The 25,721-nt window shown below is 39.3% G+C and overlaps 1 protein-coding gene across 2 annotated transcripts in view; it reads right to left on the reverse strand.

Annotated features, from left to right (window-relative positions):
• Positions 1 to 25,721, reverse strand: part of ITGA2 (integrin subunit alpha 2) — a 108,728-nt gene that overhangs the window by 3,882 nt on the left and 79,125 nt on the right. For both annotated transcript variants that reach the window (XM_061393551.1, XM_061393554.1), the window contains 13 exons: positions 22,932 to 23,083; positions 20,499 to 20,609; positions 19,823 to 19,905; positions 17,362 to 17,503; positions 16,168 to 16,260; positions 15,286 to 15,362; positions 15,116 to 15,199; positions 11,615 to 11,717; positions 10,012 to 10,122; positions 8,988 to 9,092; positions 6,701 to 6,814; positions 3,595 to 3,684; positions 390 to 506 (listed from right to left, as the gene is read on the reverse strand). In XM_061393551.1, the coding sequence (XP_061249535.1) occupies positions 390 to 506; positions 3,595 to 3,684; positions 6,701 to 6,814; positions 8,988 to 9,092; positions 10,012 to 10,122; positions 11,615 to 11,717; positions 15,116 to 15,199; positions 15,286 to 15,362; positions 16,168 to 16,260; positions 17,362 to 17,503; positions 19,823 to 19,905; positions 20,499 to 20,609; positions 22,932 to 23,083 (1,382 nt within the window). The remainder of the gene's footprint in view (positions 1 to 389; positions 507 to 3,594; positions 3,685 to 6,700; positions 6,815 to 8,987; positions 9,093 to 10,011; positions 10,123 to 11,614; positions 11,718 to 15,115; positions 15,200 to 15,285; positions 15,363 to 16,167; positions 16,261 to 17,361; positions 17,504 to 19,822; positions 19,906 to 20,498; positions 20,610 to 22,931; positions 23,084 to 25,721) is intronic.

The raw sequence follows: 25,721 nt of genomic DNA on the forward strand, positions 1-25,721 counted from the left end.
TAAGACCCAGACCCAAGCCCTGGCCCCCAGAGAGCGGGGTGCTCCAGAGAGGTGGCTGTGCAGAATACTGACCTAGCATCAGCCCTTCAACGAGGAGATTGATATCCAGAGTTGAATGAATTGCATAAAGTTAAAATTTTCAGGGTCTACTTATTTGCAGCTGAACAAAACATTCAGGGTCAGCACGAAAGGAGGGTTGGGGGAAAGGGATCAAGACCACTGGAGATAAAATCCTTACTGATTGTTTTCAAAAACATGAGTGAGAATTTGCAAGCTAACTTGTATTTACTTTTTTCTTACAATATAAAATGTAGGGTTGCTCTGTGATAAGGAAATTGGAAGACAGAGGTCTTTAGGACCCTCATTTTAAAATACGAAACAGTTCTTACCTTCCATAAAATTGCAACTAGAGCTAATAGCAAAAGGATTCCAGCGATTACACTTCCTACTATCACTCCAGTCGGTACTTCAACTTTCTCATGGGGTTTCATTATCGTAAGGGGAATCTGTAAGTGTATATACAAAACAATTGTGTTAATTTTAGCACTAGGAAAAAAGTAAGATGGTCTGGTCAAATCCTCTAATCTTAAAAGTGATGCTCTAGAAAGGGGATGTGATTTCCTCACGATCACAATCCTTAGTTAAACACTGTGAAGTAGAATCTCGAGGAAATGCGCCTGCAAATACAGGCAAGGCAGCACGCAAGTCTTCCCCTTTTCTTCCTTTAAATGCATCAGTGCTTAGCAGGCATGTCATCTCTGACGATCTCAGATGCTTTAATCATTTATGAAATGGGAACTTCAGTTTCTGACACCCACTCAAGTGAAAGCATTTGGAACCCAGTCTTGGGGAGGGAAGTCAACAAATTAACCACCCAAATCCCTTGTGATTAAACAACAATTTTGTATTGGGTTCCTAAAATGTTGATTTCACTTACTCTCACTCAAGATTACTTGATAATGAGTTGTTAACAAGTAGAAGTAATATCTCAAGACTCAAGCTGACATTTTCAGTGATAAATTGCCCTTGAGGCTATGCGTGATTCTTAATGTCCACTTTCTGGCAGTCTTTGTGACTTTGGGCTTCCCTGGTGGCTCAGTGGTAAAGAATCCACCTGCCAATCCCTGGGTTGGGAAGATCTGGAGAAGGAAATGGCAACCCACTTCAGTATTCTTGCCTGGAGAATTCCATGAACAGAGAAGCCTGGTGGGCTACAGTCCATGGAGTTGCAAAGAGATGGACATGACTTAGCTACTAAACCACAGCATCAGCGTGGCTGCTGTAAGTTCTAACAGTAATGCTCTGGTTTTGTTTTTTTTTTAATTGGAGAAAGAATCACAACCATTTCCTCCACAAAGAATATTCTTAAAAGAGTTACATTTTGGAACCAAATGAGAGGAGAAAACCTAACTAACTTACTTACATTTAACACTGAATTACAATGAGAGATGAGCTGCTTTTCACCAAAGAATTTATGAGTTGGGCTAAATTTTAGTCTGGTTTTTTGGTGACTATAGTTCTTCTAATTTGGATTTTGAAGAGCTAAAATAAAGCTTTGTAAATTTAGGAATAAAATAACTAAATTCATATAGTTCACTGTGTATTGGCCGTCATATCCCTACTTCTGTCTATTTTAGAACGTCCTAATCCAGCCTCCACGGATCTTTAGGGAACCATGAGTACAAGATTTTTGTTATCAGATTTTTAAGCAGGCTTAGAATTCAAATCTAAGAATCATTTGTCTACGTATAGGGATAGGTCAGTTTATTCTTTGGATTCCAAAAACTATTTAAAAATTATTTAAAATAGTATTTGAATTAAAAAATATATTTTTATAGGCACAAGTAGTAGTTGGCCTCTATTATCAGTATTGAGCAGAGAAAACCATGGAAAGAAAAATCTCCCAAAAGGTTCATTGATGTTAATTTAAACTTTTCATTAACACATTTATTTAGTGCAGCTTTCTTAAAGATTTCAGCAGAGGTCCAGGTATTGTCTGAATACTGTATTTTTCTGAAATGAACTTTTAACATATGTATAGTATTTCCTTCCCCCAACCCTGCAGGCTAAGTTCATAGCACTCTGATTTTGAATCCCACATTTCCTTTGGCTCCATTTCTGTCTTTCCACACTCCAGCCCCTGAAGATAGGGTGTGGGCCTTCTCTGATAGTCCTAAACCAGAAGCAGAAAAGCATGCTGTGTGGAATCATTTTTGTTGGGACAATAGTGGAACGGCAGTGCTGTGAGCTCTACTCGCAGGCACCGAGAGGCCCAGGGTTCACAAGGCCATTGGCATTTTAGCCAAGTCCATAGGCTGCAGCAGTGGACTGAGGCCAGCTGCCAAGCTGGCCTTGGGGGCAGAGTCTTGAACTGGCTTCCAATTCCTAACAAAAGCATTGGGAAGAAAATGCCCAGTTCTCTGCCAGCAGATTAACTGAGCATGGAAATCCCGCTATACCTAAACAGCATATTCTAAGCAGTGCAAAGGAAGGTCGTCCCATGCCAGCTCTTGGAACAGGGAGCCTCTGTTTTCTGTGAACATATGTTTCTTTGCCAAATCTTTTTTTATTTTTTTAAATCAAGAGAAGCATTTATAGTTCTCTAGACTGAAGATCTAATGAGTGGATGTGTCTTACAGTGTCAGTGTCAGCTGTAAGGAGTACTACTTAAAAAAAAAAAAGCCCTCTAAAAAATGCCTTATTTATTAAGCATGCTTCAGCACTTAAAAATACTCTGAAATACTACGTATGATTCAAACGAGCATGACTTAGACTTCATGGCCTAGGATGTAGATTACTTAGTGAAAGCATGAGCAGCAAGGAGGAGCCGAGGTGCTGGTTGAGGCTGGAGCAGCGAGAAGGGGGCCACAGCCAGATGGAACCCCTTGCATCCTGCCTTCTGTGGGATCATCATGTCTGATCCAGCTTTGCCAATGTGGGGACATGGAGTAGGGCAAGTACACAGCTGGGCTTTTTCGAGCAGCAAACACCCTTGTCAAAAGCTCAACATGCCCCCTGCACACAGCACTGGCAGAGGGGTGGGCAAACCACCCGAGCCACCCCTCCAGCCTGACCCCTGGATACAGCCCCCTACCCTCACCCCATATAAGAAAAAAAAACAGCTCCCCTCTCAGGGGGCGAGTAAGCAGGGGAATCTGTTAACTCATTCTTGCTCCCCACCTGCTAAAGCAGTGAGTGAGTGAAGTCGCTCAGTCGTGTCCGACTCTTTGCGACGCCGTGGACTGTAGCCTACCAGGCTTCTCTGTCCATGGGATTCTCCGGGCAAGAATACTGGAGTGGGTTACCATTTCCTTCTCCAGGGGATCTTCCCGACCCAGAGATCGAACCCAGGTCTCCTGCATTGCAGGCAGACGCTTTAACCTCTGAGCCACCAGGGAAGCCCTGCTAAAGCAGGGGCCCTAATAAATCCTTGCCTGAAAAAAGAAAAAAAACTCAACATGATAAACATTAGACTTTTAGAGTTTCACTAAGATAGTTCTATATACAGGTAAGTGAGAAGAATGACTGTTCCATAAACTGTCAGAAATGGAATGCCAGACTCCACGACCCACAGGGAGGGATATGAGCACTCACCGTCACCGTGTTTTCTTCGATCACGTATATCTGAGGGTTGTACGTGTCAATTTCTGCAGCTGCTGTCAACTGTACTGTCTGGAAAGTCGACTGGAACATAAGAATAAAGAGCATATTTTTATCCTAGCAGAAGTTAATGCATAAAACAACATGTCCATTATTTATTTCCTTGTGGAAAGTGACTAGAGCAAATGCCAACTCTGAAGACTCAAACATCTTTGTGTGCTTAAATCACTGATATGACAGGACCCCACACAGAAACTTAGGCTGTGTGGGTGGCTGGGCCCTGCAGTGGCAAATTAAACTGAGTCGTGGCGGGTGGGGTCTAGATATCAGCTTGTTAAAATGTCTCTCTAGATGACTCTTAACTTGAAAATGGGTGAAAAAGGTTTAGAACTGAAGTTTTTAATTGGGAAAGATCATAGTTTAGGCTTTTAAAAACTTAAGTTTGTGACGTGAGAGAAAATTGAAAACTTTATGCTTGCCTAAGTCACAAAATGAAATAGAAAATCAGATTAAAAAAGAGAATTTTTCCTCTGGGTACACATGTATAAAATACTGTTTGAAGACCACGTGTGTCAGTAGCAGACACCCTAAACCTTATGTCAGCGCTATATAACAGTGATAACTTCAGATTTCTTAAGTATTTCTACAAAAATATTGGATTTGGGGTAGGCATTTGGAAGGACATACATTTTATGCTGATGTCATTAGTAACCTCCACAAATGAAATAGTTTTGCATGTGCTCCTGAATGCACTTACAGAAAAAGCTATGCACTACCGCTGTGTTGTTTTCTCCGTAATCAAATATCAGGACTGATGCTTATTTTGAGATGAAATATAATGCCTGGATTTGAGAACTGCCTTCCCATGCTCTGGCTACTAGGATTGAGTTTTTCTGGTTACCAGGCACATGATTCAATATACTCCATGAGGTAATTTGTTAAACTATATCTGGGAGCCAGAAGAAGAGAATGCATATCCAAAAAGTGAGCAATTTATTTCTTTTCCACTGGCTCGGTCTCTGATTAGTCTTCTTAATTTTCTCAAAATGGAAGACTGCAGCAGAAGTTAACCCTGATTACTGGTCCCTCAAACATGCATTATTTGGGGAACATTAAGAGTACTGACAATGGTTTAAATTTAAAAAGGAGTAACAGTTTAGTGAATGCTCACTTCATAGTCCCTGCATAGTACAGGTGAAAGCATTTCCTTACAGCACTGATATATCTGCCCTCCCGAGTCTGGCCGTTCGCACAGGCGCACAGCCCCTGCATGGCTGATAAGTAGAGGTGGGCGTACCATGCATGCTCAGGAGAGGGAAGTCACACCTGCTAGCATTCGGCCTTTTCCAGAGCAGCCAACATGCCACTGATTTGGAGGTCTGAGCAATCACTTTGTGATGAAATTACTTTGAAATGCTGACTTACACTGCCTCAGATAAAGGGCAAAAAGTGGTATATTAATGGGCCCTAATACAGGAAATAGGATTCCTATTTCAGACTGGGTCTCCTAGGTGGTCTGAACATCCACTTGGCTGTTGAAATAGCTGAAAACAAGGTGGGGAGAAACATTTGACCTTTCATGAAAGAGGAAGATGTATAAGCCTTGATATACAGTAATTCCCATGAGTGTTTTTCAGCATAAATAATACACTGCTTCAAAATTTTGCTCCCAGAAATGAAACTGCTGCTTCTGAAAACCTTGGGAAGGTACTTTAAAAAGTCTTACAGTTAAAATGATGTAGCTTTAAACAAACTTGAGAAAAACCAAATGCATTTTACAGAGTTGGAGTGATTGCCTTTTGATTTGCAACGGTTTTCCTTCCCAGCTGGCAAAGATTACTATGAAAACATTTGTTCCTCAAATCCAAGGAGCCAAGATCCAATGGGTAAAACTCAGCACCAATCTGCAGCAGCTGGGATGGTGGCATAACTGCGTGCTTTGCCTCTTAACAGTATTTAGAAGCGTCCTGAAGGCTTGAAAGCAACTAACAAGAAAACCGACTAAAAAGCAAACAAGCAGAAAACCCAACTCCTCACTCCTCCACTTCTCTAGCAAATTTCCCCCTGCCTTTCACAGCTCTTCGGTTATTTCTTTATCCAAGAATATTGCTTATATTTTTGTTCCAGGGACAAGTTTGGAGGGAGCTAATTCTCCAATGTTACATAAAACTCCTCAGCAGGGAATGGGGTCTGCTGGAGAGATCACGAAGTGGTTAGAATATAGGGAATAGGATACAGTTGGTAAGTACCTTGAGGACTGATTTATTCATTTTAAAATCACCTAGAGCTGCAAGGCCCCTTGGAGATTTTAGACTAATTTTTATTTTGCCTTAGAGCCAATGTTAGTAAAATGAACAACTCGCTGCTTATGTAGTCAGATTTAAAGAGCTTGGTCCATCCTTCCAGTTTCCGAGCCAGACTGAAATTCTGGCTTCCGAAATCTCTATTGGAAGCAGCTATCACTACTGCCAAGTCACACTTGCTGATGGAATAACACCCTGACATTGTTCTGGAACTTTCTTTGAACTTTTCATGAGATTGAAATGACTTTAAAAAAAGTTGTAAGCAAACTCGAGACTTCATGAGAGAAGGAGTAAGAACAGGCGAGCAGAGTGTTTATCTGGCTCTAGGAAGACAGATCCTTAGGTCGGATTCACCCTCCAGGTGGTCTGAGATCAATCAGCAGCCCCCTGGGGGTGCCAGGAATGAGGCTGAGATGTGCATGCTTTGATTTGGGTGTGGCAGAGGAGACCAGAAGGTCAGAGGAGAGCATGAGGAGACAGATAGAGAAGGTGGCCCCTCACACCCCAGAGAGCAGAGGGGATCCTGACACCACTCCAGGGATTCTGCTGTGGTAGGTTGGCCTGGGGTCTAAGAAGCAGAAGCTTTGCAAGCACCTCAGGGGATTCAGAGGCACAGCCAGGTTGGGCAAGCCTTGGAAAGGGATGGAAGCATATTACTTCCAAGGTAAGATTGCTCTGGGCCACTGGGCACAGCTGACATTAGCCAGAATGCTAATTTTGTCAAGGGGTGTGAACTTGAAGCGAAGCTTTACATTTCCCTGCTATCCATAAACCCAGTAAATTAAGCTGATACTTACTGCTGCGAAAGTCCCATTCCAAATCCTCGTGGACACATTAAGGAAGTATTCTCCTTTCACCTGAAGGTCTCTCAGCCAGCACTTGATGTTACTGCATGAAGCGGTTCTACAGTTCTTTCAGGTTGGAGTCAGTGATAAAAGAAGAGAAGTTAGTATGAGCTTTAAAAGAAGAAATGCTAAAATTTTACGAAGACATAAAACCCAGGGAAGGATCTAGGGAAACTGGCAGTCTCGTGAACTATGAGTAATTATTATATAACCCTTCTAGAGATTCTGGCACTTTGCCTCAAAATGTAAGAAGTACACGTCCTTTGCCCTGCCATTTCCCATCTGTATGGAGAACCTCAGGAAACAATCATAAATGAGTGCAGAAAAATACAGCAAGCCTATTTATTGCACTACTATTGATGAGAGAGAGAAAAAAATAATTCATGTTTATCAACAGTGTACTAGTTTATTACTGAATACACTAAGGGCTTCCCTGGTGGCTCAGATGGTAAAGAATCTGCCTGCAATGTGGGAGACCTGGGTTGGATCCCTGGGTCAGGAAGATCCCCTAGAGGAAGAAATGGCAACCCACTCCAGAATTCTTGCCTGGAGAATCCCAATGGATAGAAGAGCCTGGTGTGCTAGAGTCCATGCGGTCGCAAAGAATCAGACAACTACTCAGTGACTAACATGTTCACTTTTTCGTGTATATACACAAAATTCAGTACAGTTTAGTTAGTAACCTCATGATAAAGATGCCTTCCTTGAATTTTAAAAAAGTCGTCATTAAAAGAATCAATGGTTAACAAGGAAGGGTTAGTGGGGAGAGAGGGATGAATAGGTGTAGCTCAAAGGAGTTTCCGGGCAGTGAACTATTCTGTATGCCATCATTGTGCATCCACGTCATTATCCATTTGTCCAGACTCATAGACTATACATCAAGAGTAAAACTACTGTAAACCATGGACTTTGGGTAATTATGATGTGTCAGTAGGGGGGATTTGATAGTGTGGTAGGCTGTGGATATGTGGGGGCAAGGGTATATGGGAAATTTCTGTAATTTAAACTCATTTTGCTGTGAACCTAAAACCACTGTAAAAATAAAGCCTGTTAAAAGATCTATGATATATGGGCCAATGAAAAAAGGTAGCTTGGTCCACTTATGTAACAGTATACATGTGCCTATTTGTAGATGAATGATTATAAAGAAGAATGCTCAGTAAATGTTAAGTGGTCAACTGTTAGATTTCTAAAGAACTTTCGTTTCTGCTTTGTAGTTTTTTGTGTTCCGTTTGCTTTATATTGGAAGTTGCCATTTTTACAAAGTCAAACATTTTCACAAAAATATGGAAACTTCTAAGAGGTATCATATTTTGGCATACACTGAGATGAGTTTCTCCTGGGCATTTTTACATACCTCTGTTCAGATTTAGACCACATTTACACTGTAATTATACTATAGTCACTTAAGAAACTGTTTCATTCTCCTAGCTTCCTGTTTTCCCATCCTTTCTGAAACAAAAGAATTGCAATGAAAGGAAAACAGGAGAAATTCCACGTTGTTCATAGAGGAGAACTGACATTGATCTTGTACATGTGCACTAAGTCACAATTCTATGGACTGCAGCCCACTGGCTCCTCTGTCCATAGGATTTTCCAGGTAAGAATATTGGAGTAGGCTGTCATTTCCCTCTCCAGAGGATCTTCCCAACCCAGGGATCGAACCCACGTCTCCTGCTTGACAGGCAGATTCTTTACCACCGAGCCCCCTGGGAAGCCCTGAAGTTGATCTTACTGTTTGCTAAATGTTTATGTATTTGAATACTTAATAATGTGCCAAGCACCACGCTAGACACTAGACAAGCCTCTTTCCCAAAGAAAGTGGCATATAGCTGCACAGCAGGATTTGATCAAATATGGAAAGCAGAGCAGGGTTGTCAGTCAAATTTAACAGCTCAATAAAGACATCAGTGATTCTGTGGAGAAGGTGAGAGAGGCTTTACCTCGCATACATGCCCAGCTCCCGCCCAGCTCTTTGCAGTGTTTCCAACATGCACGACACAAAACTAGTTTGACGTGGGGTCCTTTTGATTTCATGAAATTATAATAATGGCATAAGTGATAATGCCAATACCATGGATTTGAGTGTATATTTTCTTGATTCACACAGACCATCAAAGGCAAAACAGGAAAGTTCTCCCACATGCGTGGTGGCAGGGAAAAGGAAGTGCCTCAATTTCCAGGTAAAACAAACAATGAATCACCCAGGGAAATTTTCACCCCATTAACCTGTCCTTACCAATTCTTTTATGTGCCGGAAATTTTCACTCTTGAAAGATACAGAAGAAGATGTCTGTCCTATTTTCAGTGGATTTATTTCGGCTTCGCAACTGATGTCACCAGCCTACAAAGAAGGACATCAAATTGGTCTTCGGAAGCAAGATGGTTTATGATGTTTTCAACTTGTTAGGAAATCCTGTTGTCCCATGTTGGGTCAGGGGAGGGCTCCCAGGATTCCCTTTACTGTGCTGACCTGGCCACACTTCTGTACATCACTACTGTAATTCTGAAGTATTCAGGTCCTTCTGATGTGACTGGACAGCATGGCACCGGTTCTTAACAGTCCATGTGTGATGAAAGAAATTTGCAATAACAACTGACTATGAGTGATTTCACTCAGGTTCTTTCCTGTGGAACAGTTTAGGCTTTTGCTTCCCTGTGGTCACCTCTGAACACCACAGAAGTAATGCTGCTGTAGCATCAGCTAAGCGCTAATCACGACGTTTGGCTAGAGTCTCTCGGAACTACATGGATGGCCCTTAAAGGAAAACACCAGTGCTACAGCCTTCACCCTGAAGATTCTGGTATAACTGCCTGGGGTAGGCCTTGGCATCACACAGATTCGAAAAACGACCCAGGTGATTAAATGAGCACCCAGGGTGGACAACTACTGGACAAAAGCCCTGGCTGAGAGCTTGAAACAAAGCTACTGACTGCAGCTGTGTGGCCCAATTACTCTCCCACCATGGGTTCAACCTCTCACTTCCCAGCCAGCTAACTTCTCTATAAACAGGGCTCTGACACAGTCAGATCAGAACGAGGTGCTAATAATAATTTCTGCTATCTGTAAATCCCTAGACTCAGACATTTCTGATGACAATATCCTGCTTCTAATATGAAATTAACTGCTAGTTAACTGGCACCCAGGGTGCAGAGGGATTATCTTTTCAGTTCCTCGTCTGTAAGAGGACAGGCATGATCACCCCCTCGGGGTGTCCCCACATGGGAGGCGTGCATTTTATAGGCAGTTCGGCTGCCGTTACCTGATCTGTGTGCACCCCGGTCAGGTACATCAGTGGGTTCTTGTCTTTGGTGTATTGAGGGATGTGGATGATCACAGATGCCATGCTTACTGGAACACTTCCTGTTGTTACCTGTGTAGTAAGGACACATTCTGATTGCTGCTACATCAGACGCACATTGCAAGGAAAGTAATCAAAAACCTCAGGGTTGATGACGGGCAACTATTAAGTAGTTAGATTGAGTTCCTATGACAGTGAGTCACTACTTTATGGACTCTTTGAGTCCTTGTGTTTTCTCTCTCATTAAAATCTCAACATCTATGATTTGGACTGGTACATAATTTGTGACTTAGGAGATGGTTAAAAACACCTGCCATCTGTGGGTTTGGCCTGTCAGGGCATGAAGTCCCACTCTGCCCCTGATAGCAGTGGGGCTTAGGCAAGATACTTGACCTCTTCATGCTTCAGTTTTCTCATTTGTAAAATAAAGATAGGCAGCAACTCAGTAGCCATGCACAGGTATAGCCTCTGTTCTCACTGGTGGGAAGTCTGTCCTAGTTTTTCAGGGCTCATACCCTATTGGGGTTAGACATTTTAAAGAACGCTCATAGGAATAATAATCCTACCAATCTCATAACTGATCCGGGAATTAAATGGGTTAACACGTATAAAGCATTTCATACAAAGGCTGATACTTATTATATGTCTTTGAATATTATTTTATTGTTACTACTAATTGACTAAATGTTTCATTAAAGAAGTAACTGCCAAATACCATGCACATTTTGTAAATTCCATCAATTTGGATCACAAATCAAGATTCCTTTAAGGACTTTTTAAAGAATATAAATTATCACCAAATTATAGAGTTGTAACCATTTGACAGATTAGTAGAATATGTACAAAAATAAAATGACAGGCTGGTAGATGGATTCTTTCCTTTTTATTTAACAAAGTTTATGTAATGTCATTCTAAAATAGTCTCTCACAAATTCGTTTCTCTTTATATAACTGGAAACAAACTTTAACAATTACCAATTAATAGCCAATAGAAATTGATTTAAAAATATTTTGTATACTACTTAGCATGACTGTACAAAGTAAATATTTGTATACAAATGGTGAGCTTCTCAAACAGAAGTGGTTTCCAAGCATAAATTGGTATTATATTGCAGAGACTTCTGTCTACAGTAGTAGCTTTATGTTAACACTCTGTTGATTAATATTCAATATTTCTTTCAAAATACACCAATAATCCCTTACCCTGGATACAAAACTATGTATCAATACAAAGCCCAGCTGTTTATTTATTGATGGCCCATCTTTGTGGTTCTCAAAGAACGGCACCTGGCCCAGAAGCATCCGCATCCCCTGGGAACTTGTTAGACCTACACATTGTTAGGCCCACCCCAGACGTTTTGAATCAGAACTACTGGAGATGGAGCCCAGTGACATATGTTTGACCACACTCAGGTGATCCTAATGTGTGCTCAAATTTGAGAACCACTGGCATATTTCAACTTCGTTTTACTTTCTTCTTCTCTTCCTGCCCTCATTCCCGGCACCACCCCCCGCCCCCACCCCGCCTCTCTTGACTTCCCACTCTTATAACAGGTGTACCAACCTTAATGGAGAAGATGAATTTTGGACCAATATCTTCAAAGCTGTGCACGACAGAAGAAACATTCCCATCCAAGGAGACTTCATAAAAATTTATGTTGGTAGATCTGTTGGATGATATTTGTAAAGCTGAATATTTTAGTTATGCTATTGCTCTTGAAGTTTAATATTTCTTTTACTTATATATCTTCCAGCTTATATTACAAGGGAAAGAATTCACATTTAGGTACAAAACATTAAAGGAAAACAAATATTTGTTATGGACTTAAGGCCCAGTATACATTTCTAAGGCTAAAACAAGTTCATTTCAAAACATATCCCTTCATGATCATTCTGCTAAGATTCTTTGTGTTACATCAGTTGTATATATAGATACATATATCAGTTGTAAGTTTCTAAAATAAGTACAAATGTATTATTTTGGAACCTGTAGTGAAACTCTGCAAGATTGCTATTATATTGACTGCTGTGTTAATACAGTGGACACCTGGTCCTTATTGATTGGACGAACAGATTTATAAGGCAGAGGGTTTTCCACTTGGTATGATGGCTGAAATATTATCATTAGGCATTAGCTCCTGCACTACTCATCACTGGATGCCTGTGAAACGGTGTGCTGCTGCTGCTGCTGCTAAGTCGCTTCAGTCGTGTCCGACTCTGTGCGACCCCATAGACGGCAGGGTATACATTTTGTTTATTATTCCTTCAGTATTCTTGCCTGGCAAATCCCATGAACAGAGGAGCCTGGCAGGCTACAGTCCATGGGGTTGCAAACAGTCGGACACAACTTAATGACTAAACAATGACAACAATCCTTGGTTTCAAGCCAACTCTGACGCTTTGGTCTGAATCGGGGTAGGTCCATCTGTTTCCACCACTGACCACAGAAACCACTTCTAAGATGGCTGACTCAGGAATTTTGTTAATAGATTAGACCTAGAAGTAATGGCCTAACTGAATGTCTTTGCCTGGGGCTGCTGAGTAGGGTTTGCAAGTGGAAGAATGACCAGGCCTTAGGGAACCCGCATAGGACAACCCAGACTGAAATGTAACTGAATACCATTCCCTCTCTTCACTCATTTCTGGGAATCTGAGGCTGAATTCCAACCAGGGCAGCTTCCTTGTCGGGTAGAGGGCAGTTAGCAGGGGCAGGAGTCTGAGAAGCAATATTTATTGCCATCAGACAGTTTATCCTAATTATAATACACTGATTCTATTTCCTAAAAGAAAACTGGACTGGATATTTTCAAGATAGAGTCCTTTCGTTTCTTTACTGAAAATCTTGCCTTTTTCTCTTTTATGCCTTAGAATTTTCCCCCAAATTCTTAAAAGGAAAATATGTCAAAGGGACTTAAATAAATGTAGTATTTGTCAAGGTTATGTCTATGAGAGGAAATAATGATTTGTCAGCCTTACATGGAAAATGGGAAAACTTACTGGGATTTAAAACAGAAAGCCTGACTCCAATAAAAATTAATTTAAAAAATAAAATAGAAAGGCTGGCTGTATGTGCCTTTCAGATCTTTGTGTGAGCCCCTATGTATGGCCAGTTTTCAAATTGATTAATATGCTCTGTTTCTGCATTTTAAAGAGATCCAACATTTTTTTCATTTGTTCCTTAAGGGTTCCATCAGTTACTTAAATATTGATCAATATATTTACATTAGCAGTTAGCTATAGTGGGGCAGATCCTGTTTTAGAAATAAACTCCACTGTCATCTATTTCCACCCATCATATTTGCAAAATATAATTGCACACTTATATACTATCAAAATGGTTCCTAAGGGATATACTCAATAATTGGGATTGGGTAGAACTTTTTTTTTCTCCAAAAAGTAAGTAAACTGTGTGTGTATGTGTGTGTGTGTGGCATATATCCTAGTAGATAGATAGACCTTGTATCTGGAAAATATTCTGAAACAGCCGAATTAGTCATTACAAAATGACCAGAGGAGATCGGAGGGATGATTTCTCTTCATCGTGCATTTTTCCATGATGTTTGAGTTTTCTATCCATGCACATTTAACATCTTTCTTTTTAAAAAGATATTAAGACAAATTATCTGGATGATAGGTTTAGGAACCGCTTTAGCTTTATTCTTGCTAATTCTCCGTATTTTTTAACTTCATGATATACTTTAAACATCAGAATGTCTAAGAATCCAATTTACCATCACAAAAAATACATAGCTAAGATTTAGTAAATGTGAAGTCCCACTTCAATATTAAATTTATTTCATCTCAAAATAACTGAAAACATTGGCCATGGTGGGAGAATGGAATGATGAAAAGGCTCTATTAACAAAAAGCATTTAGGATGAGAAAGTAGCATTATAGGTAGGAAGGAAAACATTTAGGTAATGTGGTGCTAGCAATCTCTTCGGCTGCAGCTGTTTTCAGTTACTTATTTTAGCAGCTGAGGGCCCTTTGAAATCTGTAGTTACTGAATAATTTTTCAGGGATGGATGACTTGAGATACAGTTTCTGCTTTTGCCGTTTGCAACTCACTTTATACAGAAGCATTCTTTTCATCTTTGCTCATGTGTCTTGAGCTCTAGACATAATGACATATTTTCCTTTTTGTTTTTGCTCAGGGATCTGTTGGATGATCCACATATTCCATGCTTTTAGGGGTTGGAGTGATGTTAGAGAAAGCTGTGGTCACTGGACACTTTGTAGCCGGCTCCCTGGGGATACGCTGCTGTGTGGTTTCCAGGGGTCATTGATCTGTGCTGCAAAGCTGCCACAGTGTTTCAGCAGCTAGAGAACTCTGGTTCCCAGGCTTGGAGGTGGGCCTCGCCTGGGACTTCTGCAGCTGCACAGCTGTGCGCAATGTGTGTGCCCAGGAACCCGCCTCACTAAGTGGGAATGAAGGTGATAATATCAGCACCTGTGGTGTCTACAAGTTCCTCACCTCGCAAGACACCTGTCTCTCTGAACAATTCAAGATAATAGGCATCAAGTGGTACTGTTTTGGCCGGAGCTCTCAGGTTTACTTGCTTTGGACAGACAAGAAAGTGGAATAACTCATTTCTTTCTGGATGACCTCTTTTGAAAAATGCCTCATTTCATCCTGGTTGGAAGAAACCCCTAATCCACTGTGCCAGGAATTTTCTGTGACTAGATTCAATATTTGTGCCCAGGGCTTTGATGTCCAGGAGTGGGGCTACCCCTTGAGATCTCATGTGGACAGTGGGACAGAGGTGTGGGGAAGGAAGTGGTGGCAGCTCCTTGGGGCCCTGCGAGCTCTGGTCTGACAGCTCGTCCAAGGGCCTGCAGGGGAGCTCCCCTTGGCATGTGACAGACAATTGTCTTTCTGGTATTGCTCTTAGTAAATCTAAAGCATCCCTCAAGAGTCCAGGGAGTCCACCAAGGGTCAAGGGACCAGTGTGCCCCTGGACTTCTGTTTTAGTTGACAAGGAGGAAACATTTTGTAGAGGACTTCTTTAGTCATGAACCAAATGTGTTGTGAGCTGCGATCACAGGCTCCCACTGTTTCACCTACCTTGTTATGTGAATTTCGGCATCATACAGCAGAGAGAGTTTTAAGTTGACTGAATTATCTGCCATGTTTTCTTCCTGGCTTTCGCTATTGAAAGGAATATTAGGAAATTACTGAAAGAGAAATATTTGAAAAGCCACTTTTCATCAGTTCATGACTTCATCACGTTTTACCTTAAGGCTCGGAAACTGATAGATGCCTGATTCTGAAGGTTTTGAAGATTGAAGTCGAAGTTAATAGTGAAAGTCACCTATACACAAAATGAAAACTCATCAATCTATGATGCTTTGTACTCAGGGACCAACATAAAAAAAAAAAAAGTGTCCCATAAAAGTAAACTCACTCCCATTTGATTCTGAATTTTATGAAACTTAAGCTTTCTAATTTGTAGAATATCTATGTATTTTTCCACCTTGCCTCACCTTCAGAACAGAACTGAATTTACTTAACAAATACATACAGTAGGTCTCCCTAATGATTCAGTCAGTAAAGAATCTGCCTGCAAAGGAGACCTGGCCTTGATCCCTGGGTTGGGAAGATCCCCGGGAGAAGGAAATGGCAACCTACTCCAGTATTCTTGCTTGAGAAATCCCTTGGACAGAGGATCCTGGCGGGCTGGAGTCCATGGGGTCACAAAAGAGTTGGACACGACTTAGCGACTACACCACCACCACCACCACCATACTTATCACAGGCACTAATACTTGTCTGAATTTGAAGGCTTTGTGCTGATGTAAAATTTGCTTACCACCAGGGGTTAACAAATGATATCCGTGACTATGTGTAAACCACTTTGACTGGTGTTGGTCAATGTGTTCAGAAAAAACTTTCTATGTTGTATGTGTCTTTGGAAATGAATTGCACAGGGGGAAATCCCACTTTTATTAATTTAAAGCATGCAGATATTTTAAAACTTCCTTTAAATATGCAGCCAATTATTTTGTGGTGCCTCTCAAATGATGACACTTAATATTAAGAAAGATGGTTCACTGGTGAATTAACACCAATGATGAGAAGGGGTCAGCAGAGATTTGGGGATGAAATGGAAGCTGTACCTGTTGTTTGCTCTTTAAAGCAGGGTAGCCCACATTGCAGGTAACAGACTTCTGAGATGAAGCAATCTGGCAGGTCACTTCTGTCCCATCAACCTGAATGAGACCAAAGAAACAATGATCAATTCTTTTTCAATGTCTGTATGTGTGTGCACTCATGCACATATGTGCCAAAAGAAATATAAACCACCTAGATATTTTAGCAGTAAGGTTGTGTTCACACCAAGACTTGAAAATCTATGTATTGTCCAGATGGCTAACATCTATTTTTATTGCTAGACAGGCCACCCAACAAAACAAAATCAGATACTGAAATTTCCCCCAGAAATAAATCATATGTCATATTTCAGAAGCACAAAATAAATTTAATCCACTATTTAGAAATGCTGTCTTTAATACATACCTTTCTCTCAATATATTTGAAAGTTATAGTTTCAAGAGAAAAGCAAATAAAATATAGCTTTTGTTTATATTTTAAATAACTTAAAAGAATCATCTTCAGATTTCCTCAGGTTTCTTCTCTTTAAAATAAGAAGCTGTCATTTGGCCCAAGAAATTTAAACACTAAAGTCAGAATCGGTGTAGAACACTAAATCTATTAAGTTCACAATGACTTGAAACTGGATGAAACCATTTTTAAAATCCTTTCGTCAAGTAGTGAATTTGGAAAATCTCAGCTTTTCCCTTCTCTCCTTCTCATTGCTTGGTGGCAGAGGGACCAGGGGGGCATTCATGGTCAAGTGCGTTCCTGGTATAGCGATCAAGTCAACATGCGTAACTGACCTCGATGGAATGCATTATCTTGGCAGCAGCAAGACCTGTGGTTACAAAGCTTGGGCTGAGCTGTGGGACTCTAATTTCTGAGAGCAAGTGCAACTCCCAGCATCTGTGCAGCTCCATGGCAGCCTCATCACACAGATGGCTTGAGGAGAGTTTACGGTAGAGTCTGGCTACAACTGCCAAGTGTCAGGTCAAAGGAAAAATCTGATCCAAGCCATGAAGCTGAACTGGTCTAGATACACAGCCAGGCTATGTTCTCAAGTAGTTTAACTAGTTGGGAGCCACCAGTGTCAAGATTGATCATGTTGAGGGGCAAGGAGTTTCTTCAGAAAACACAGAGGACCTGGAGATTCGAGTAGAAGGAAGACAGTAATTGACAACAAAAATAGCAGTTAACACCAGAGTGCCTTCACATACCGGCATGGACCAGGAAGCAAAAAACAGGTTTTCTGAAAAATCAACAACAATCTCAGTGTTGTAGGCACTTTCCTTCTTGTTTTTCAGTTGTACTGAAAATGTTAACCTTTTGTTTTGGTTGCTGACAATGAAGGGCTGTTGTCTGTTAACAGTAAAAAGGAGAAAAAAAAGTCATTACAGTTTTGTTTTCTTTAAGTCAGCATTCAAATACTTTACTCATTTAAAAAACAAATTTTGGATTTACTATTTAGAGACTGAGAAAACTGCTTATAACAAATTATCTTCATAGTAAAATAATATTGGCAATGAATGAATAAATCCTATTGGGTTTTCTTCTTTGTTACTTTTAATTACATTGCAGAAAAAGACACCATTCAAATATAAATGGTTTTATATTTCTTAGTGCTTACTTCTATATGGATGAGAGAAATTGAAATTTATACTCTCTATATTGAAGTATAATTGATTTATAATATTAGTTTCATGTGTACAATACAGTGATTGAATCTTTTTATAGACTATACTCCATTGAAAGTTATTACAAAATAATGACTATATTTTGCTGTGTTGTACAATATAGCTTTGTTACTTATCTATTTTACATTTACATAATATTGATAGTTTGCATCACCTAATTACATACCTCTATCTTGCCCCTCCTTCCTTCCCTCTGCCCACTACTAGTTTATTATTTTTCTATTTTGTAATATACATTTGTTTTGTTTTTTAGATTCTCTATATGAGTGAAACAGAATATTTGTCTTTCTCTGGCTTATTTCATGAAGCACAATACCCTCTAGGTCCATCTACATTATTGCAAATGGCAGAATTTTATCCTTTTTATGGCTGAGTAACATTCTATTATATATATAAATGTGTATACATAAATATATATATACATGTGTGTGTTAATCCTTTTTATGGCTGAGTAACATTCTATTATATATACAAATGTGTATACATAAATATATATACACATGTGTGTGTTGCATCTTCCTTTATCCATTCATCTATTGATGGACACTTAGGTTGCTTCCGTGCCTTGACTATTGACAATAATGCTGCTATAAACGTCTATGTTTTCGAATTAGTGTTTTTGTTTTCTTTGGATGCATGTCCAGGACTAGAACTGCTAGATCATATGATAGTTCTATTTTTAGTTTTTTGAGAAACCTCCATACTGTTTCCCATAGTTGGCTGCACCAGTTTACATTCTGACCAACAGTGTCAAAGGGTTCCATTTTCTCCACATCCTCACTAACATTTGTTATTTATGTTCTTTTTGACGACAGCCATCCTGCCAGGTATGAAATGGCATGATACCTCATCACGGTTTTGATTTGCATTTCTCTGATGATTAGCACTGATGAGCATTTTTTTATGTGCCTGTTGGCCACTTGTATGTCTTCTTTGGAAAAATGTCTATTCGGGTCTTCTGCCTATTTTTTAAATCAGGTTTTTGGTTTTTTGACATATATACAAGTTGTTTGTATATTTTGGATATTAACCCCTTAGCGGTCATATCATCTACAAATATTTTCTCCCATTCAGTGGGTTATCTTTTTGTTTTGTTAACAGTTTCCTTTGCTGTGTAAAAGCTCTAAGTTTAATTAGGTCTCACTTGTTTATTTTTGCTTTTACTTCTTTTGCTTTCAGAAACAGAGACAGAAAAACCACTGCTACAATTTATGACAAAGAGTGTTCTGCCTCTGTTTTCCTTTAGGAGTTTTGAGGTTTCAGGTCTTATATTTAGGTCTTAAATCCATTTTGCATTTATTTCTGTATTTGGTATGATAAAATGTTCTAATTTTATCTTTCTACATGTAGCTGTCCAGTCTTCCCAGAACCACTTATTATTAAGAGACAGTCTTCCCTTCATTGTACATTCTTGCCTTTGTTCTAGGTTAATTGACCGTAAGTAGATGGGTTTATTTCAGGGTTCTCTATTCTGTTCCATTGCTATACGTCTGCTCTTGTGCCCAAACCATGCTCTATTGATTACTGTAGCTTTAAGGCATAACCTGAAGATACTTCAAACTTTGTTCTCTTTTATTAAAATTGCTTTGAAAATGTGGAGTCTTTTGTGGCTCCATATAAATTTTAGAATTATTTGCTCTAGTTCTGTAAAAAATGTCGTGGACATTTTGAGTGGGATTGCATTAAATCTGTAGTTTGGTGTGGACATTTTAACAATATTAATTCTTCTAATCCAAGAGCACAGGATATCTTTCCATTTCTTGGGATTATTTTCAAATTCCATTATTAATATTTTATAATTTTCAGAGTATAAGTCTTTCACCTCCTTGGTTAAGTTTATTTCTAGATACTTTAGATTTTAAGGATCTTTAGGAGTTATAATGTTTCTTTTGTAGAAAAAAATTTCCATACACAATCACTTGAATAAAGTAATCTAACATGTCTTATTTCAACAATTTTCACTGCACTTTAAAGTAAAACTTACTGAGTGGCTGGCAGCTGCTGAACATTTAGAACTAGATCAGAAATGCAAACTCCATCATCACCACAGTCTTTATGGAAAGGGATCTACAAAAAAAGAAAGAGAGAAAAACAATCCCAGAAATTTGCTATTGAGTTAAACAAGCAAATTGTAGAACACATAATAGTATTATTCCGTTTATATAAAGTTCAAAACCCTGTGAAACTAAACCATATTTTAGGAATATATACATGTTTAGCAACATCAGAAAGAAAAACATTGATAAATGCAAAATTCAGGATGGTGGTGCTATCTGGGGGGCACAAGATAAAAGTGGATATGATAGAGTATGGAGTGATACAGAGAATTTCAGAGGTACCGGTACCATTTTATTTTTTTTTAATGGGTTGTGAACACAAGGTGTTCCCTTTATTGTTATTTATTTCTTCAATAAACATCTACTGAGCACCTGTGGCGGGCCAAGCACTACTCACAGTGCTGGGAACAGAGCAGAGAACAAGGAGGACAAAATCCCTATCTTCATGGAACTTATATGCTGGTGAACTTTCCATAGAAGTAACTGTACTTCAATTAGAAAATTACCAACTTAGGCTATGTTCTAAGTGTCTTCAAACACTAAGGCAGTGACTGAAACTTTGCCGGCTAGTCAGGAATTCCAAGAAAGGCAAGCCGTACTTACACTGAAGACCTTGACTGTCTCAGAGTAGGCTTCAAGGGCAGGGTTAGTGCCAGGGTTTTCCAGACTAATGTTCATACACAGATTCAGAGGGCTGATAATGTCAGAGGGCTCCTAAACACACATAGAGATTAGTGGATTAGGGCATGGCAGCTTCAAACAAGAAAATGACCACACATGTACTCACAATTAAACACACAGTCCGCCCTCAGTCATGCAGAATAGCTCTGTTTTGAACTTCAAGGCTACTGCTTCTTTACTTCTGTCCTAAGTCTGCTGTTAGCCTCTCCGCTTCTGAGACTTCAAAACTTGGGCTCAGTAAAAATCTGAAGCAGTGATTCTTAGGTAAACTCATCAGTCATTTCATTATTTATGTAAGTAATGATCAATATTTAGATGAGATATCCAATTTTCAATGCTCAGAAGATCCCTCTGTCAGTACCCAGCTCCTGGGTTGTTAGCCATGTTCTTCCTGTCCATACTGCCAAGACTTTTGGATTTACAGGTGTCCTGACCAGATCTCTAGAACAGAATATTATGATCTGGAAGGGAAAGTGCCCAGAGTTCACTGTGAGGAATGGACAAGGGGACTCCCCTTCCTAGTCTCTAGTCTACAAAACCAGATGAAAGTGTTTCCCGCACTCTAAACTAAGCTCCCCAGTTTCCAGCCTAGCTGTCTATTAGTGCTCCTTTGCATGTCGAAGATGATACACCTATCACTCAGCAGGCGTTAAAACCAACACTGTCCAGCTATAAGTAAGGCAGTTCCTCTTTGTCTAGCAAAGATGGTGGAGGATTTGCAGTGCTCCAAGAGGCCTGGGCCGCTTCTAGTTTTTGAGGTTTCCTGTCTATCGAACCATGAAAATAATGCCAAAACAGGGCTGCAAACACCATCTAGCATTCTTCTTCAAGAAAGAAGAATGCCTGTACATTGGTAAGCACTAAAAATCAAATTTTCCTTTTGAGATAAAGGAAAAGATAAAGATATCTTTATCTCAGCAGGACTTCTGTCTTGAGCCCTTTGCACAGGGGGTAGCGGGGCAGGGGCAGTGACTTCCTGACTACAGGGAAATGTATCCTCGGCTGCAGGGTTGGCATATAGGATGGACTTGGGTATTGATAGCAAATATGGTGTTACCTGGAACAACACCTCTCAGCTGACCGCAATAATACACACCTTGTAAAAACTTCACAAGTACACATGGGAGAGAATAGGAGATGTATTTATATGTATGTGGTAGTTTGGTCACTCAGTCATGTCTGACTCTGTGACTTCCTGAACTGTAGCCTGCCAGGCTCCACTGTTCATGGAATTCTCCAGGCAAGAATACTGGAGTGGGTTGCCATTTCTGTCTCCAGTTTATATATATATACATACATACACCACATCCTGGCTGGTACTTCCCCCACAATGGATTACATGTTTAGTTTGACCTACCACATAGCACAAGGATAAGAGAGAATGGAATCTGGCTTTTATTCCTTTAAAGAAGCTGTATAATTGGCACATTATCAACAAGAAAAGTCCAGGCCTTCACAAAGAAGAAACCTTCAACTTGAACAATAAGTTACTCAACTGATTTTAGTTCATCCAACTCTTTGTTCAACTCTTAGCACTTCTTGAGATGTGATTTCTGTATCATCCATCTACTTGAGAAATGTCGGGGGATGCCCCTTAGACATATTCACTGGATCTGAAGGGAATTTCTGAGGGGGGTGGGGTTTCAAAATACCAATTTTATAAAAGTTTCTTTGGCAATTCTTATGCATCTTAAACTTTGAGAACCACATTCTAGGAAAGTTCTTAAATAACTCTTATAAAAATAGTTTCCTGAATAACTTATACTTTCAAATACCATAACCTGGCTTCTGGGGGGAAATAATCATATGATTTATAAGATAAGCTTTTTTAGAAATTTTCTTCTGAGAAGCACGTTTTATACTTGGGAGAATTTCAAAATCCATGTGAACTGTAGTAATTATGGCATAAGATTAGAGCAAAGAATTTTTACCTCATAATCTACCAGCCTTCACCTGTATCAATTTAAATCCAATAATGTAAAGGGCAGTTAGAGTTATCCTTTTCAATCATTTAAAAATAAATATTCTCCTGATATGAAAATGTCAATATAAAATTTATTCTCAACTAAAAGTTGTTCCTATTAAACACTTAAGAAAGCACTTTGATTTCTTGAAGAATCTTATTTTTGCCTGTTTACTTGCCATCCCAAGTAAAACTTAATGCAACTAACTTACATAATAGCATGTAACCATCTAGATTAGTGTAAAGGAAATATACTCCTATTCACAGACCAAAAAAAAGCAGTAATTAGAAGAGCAAGGGTTCTTCTCACTCATAAGCCTCCAATTCAGGCTTTTATCATTCATTAGTCTTTAAAAAGAAAGGAGATGAAAGAAGAGGACTCTGAGGCTCACCTGTATGTGGATGATGTACTCAGAACACCGCTGTGCTTGACTTACTATCATGGTCTTCTGCAAGCACCTTTCATTATTTTCCTTAAATAACCCCCTGGATATCACTCTGGATGAAAACTGGTCTTCATCAATTGTGATGTTATACACAATGGCTATAATAAAAGTCATAAAGAGATGTCATTACAAATACATTTTTAAGGAAAAGGCATTCCTGTTTTATCGTGTCTCACTGGGTTAAGTCTCTGACTACAAGAAAACAAAAACCAGTCTTCCTTTTGATGGACTGTGAACCATGGCTAGCCTGTGATATTTGTAACTGCAGCTCTGGTATGATGTATGTCGACTGTGGATACAAAGAAATGTGATTCAAAGAACTGTGATTTGATGCAGTGGAAGGAATAGCAGATTTGCCACCAGGAAATCTACTGAATGAAGTTAGTCAAACTCCTCAAATAGCAATTTCATTGTCTGTAACATGGTGACATACAACTGGACATGTTCCTATACGTTATATAAGTTTTACAATAAACCTGGAACATGGATTTTATTATCCTATTTTTCAGATAATTAATAGAATATTATTCAGTTTTTCAAAATAATTCACCTCAGCGCACATAGCTAGGGCATGGTCAGAAGTAAAGTTTGAGTAATTTTGAAACCAGACCCCATGTTTCTACTATTTCTATGCAGTTTAGAGGATTCATTGTTATTTGAGGATTAAATTAGATACTCTAAGGGGAAATGTATAGCACCTTGCATATTCCACAAGCTTACTTGGGGAAAGTCATGTTACACTGCAATAAAAAGTGTTGAATCGGACAGACTTGTTTTGAATCTTAATCTCATCACTGATGAGATTTAGGCAATTTTCTTAACCTCCTTGAACCTCCATTTCTTCATCTATAAAACAGAGATAATAATACTAACCTAGGGAAATGGAAATGAGAAACATATGTGATAAAAACTGATGTCAGTAGCTAATGTCCAACCATCAGAACTTTCAATAAAATCTGTTGGCTACCCACCCAACACTGAGAAGATCTGATACTATTAATAGCATCAACTGCATTACTTAGGATTATTCTATCTTATTATTTACAAGAATTGATGATTTTGAACTGTGGTGTTGGAGAAGACTCTTGAGAGTCCCTTGGACTGCAAGGAGATCCAAGCAGTCCATCCTAAAGGAAGTCAGTCCTGAATATTCATTGGAAGGACTGATGCTGAAGCTGAAACTCCAATACTTTGGCCACCTGATGCGAAGAACTGACTCATTTGAAAAGACCCTGATGCTGGGAAAGATTGAAGGCGGGAGGAGAAGGGGACAACAGAGGATGAGATGGTTGGATGGCATCACCGACTCAATGGACATGAGTTTGAGTAAACTCTGGGAGTTGGTGATGGACAGGGAGGCCCATCATGCTACAATCCATGGTGTCATAAAGAGTCAGACACAACTGAGCTACTGAACTGAACTGAATTACTTCCAAGAGTTTAAAGATTGACTATACTTCCAAAAGCAATCTACATGTGACCTTTCAAATATCTACTAGAAGTGATGTATAATTTTTCTGGCTCTGAATACTTCATGAGGTTAACAAAGATAAAATATAAAAGAATCAAGAACTACAAATAAGTAGTGAAATAACACAAAGGAAAAGTAATGGCAGGGAAGTGATGGTAGCTAGGACAAAGTTAGTACACGTGGTAAGGACAATATTTCATTTTTTCCAAAATGATACATAGTTACATAGGCAATATGATAATCCTTTTGATGTTATTAACTTCAAACTGGAGTGTGCACCCAATGCAATAAATAATAGAAGTTATATGCTTTATAAATTGACTTTTCAAAGTCACAGAGGTGGGATTTCTGTCTTACACACTGTTATTGCCAGGCAAGTAAGTGACAAATGATCATGACAATATGGACCTAAGACATCAAGAAGAGGATTCAAAGGGAAAGGTGCCCAATGGTGAGAGACCCTAGAGAACAGGTGGGAGGGAATCAAATACTCTGAAAGCAGAAAATGCCTTTCAAGTGTGTGGTAACAGAAGAGGTGAAGTACAGTCAAAAACTAGGAGGAAGATGTTTGAGGCAAACCCATGCTTCAGGGCCAGCAGAGGTTACCTACCAGTCATTTCTGCCAACTAATAGATTTTCCAAATTAACTTTTTATATTTAATGTTTTATTCATCCAGCTTCATTAAGATATCATTGACATATAACATTGTGTAAGTTTAAAGCATACAACATAGTGATTTTATACATTGCAAAATAATTACCACAATAAGGTGAGTTAACTTACCCATCACTTCACAAAGTTACAATTTTTTGTGTGTGGTGAGAACCTTTAAAATCTAGTCTCTTAGTAACTGTATACGATACAGTCTTATTAACAAAAACCACCATGCTGTACATTCCATCTAGCCATTTCATGTTTAGACAGTAATGGTTTCTGACTCAACTCTCACGGCTACTCAGATGGATGTGCTAAAAGGCAGGTGTGTGAAATGTGCTACTCAGAGCTGGGTCAGTGTTTGAACACTTGAAAGGAAAAATGCCAGGTGAATATGAAAAATAGGAAATATGGAAGGCGTGCCAAGACATGAATCTAACTTTGTGTTCCTAGCTTTCTTATTTCTTCTATAAATCATGACAACATGCCTCTATATTTTTACCCTTTAAGTTAATTTGTTCACCACCTAATAAAATAGCTATAGTCAACCCTAACAGAAATCAACCCTGAATATTCATTGAAAGGACTGATGCTGAAGTTGAAACTCCAA

This window comes from Bos javanicus, chromosome 20 (genome assembly GCF_032452875.1).
Source record: "Bos javanicus breed banteng chromosome 20, ARS-OSU_banteng_1.0, whole genome shotgun sequence".
Lineage (NCBI taxonomy): Eukaryota > Metazoa > Chordata > Mammalia > Artiodactyla > Bovidae > Bos > Bos javanicus.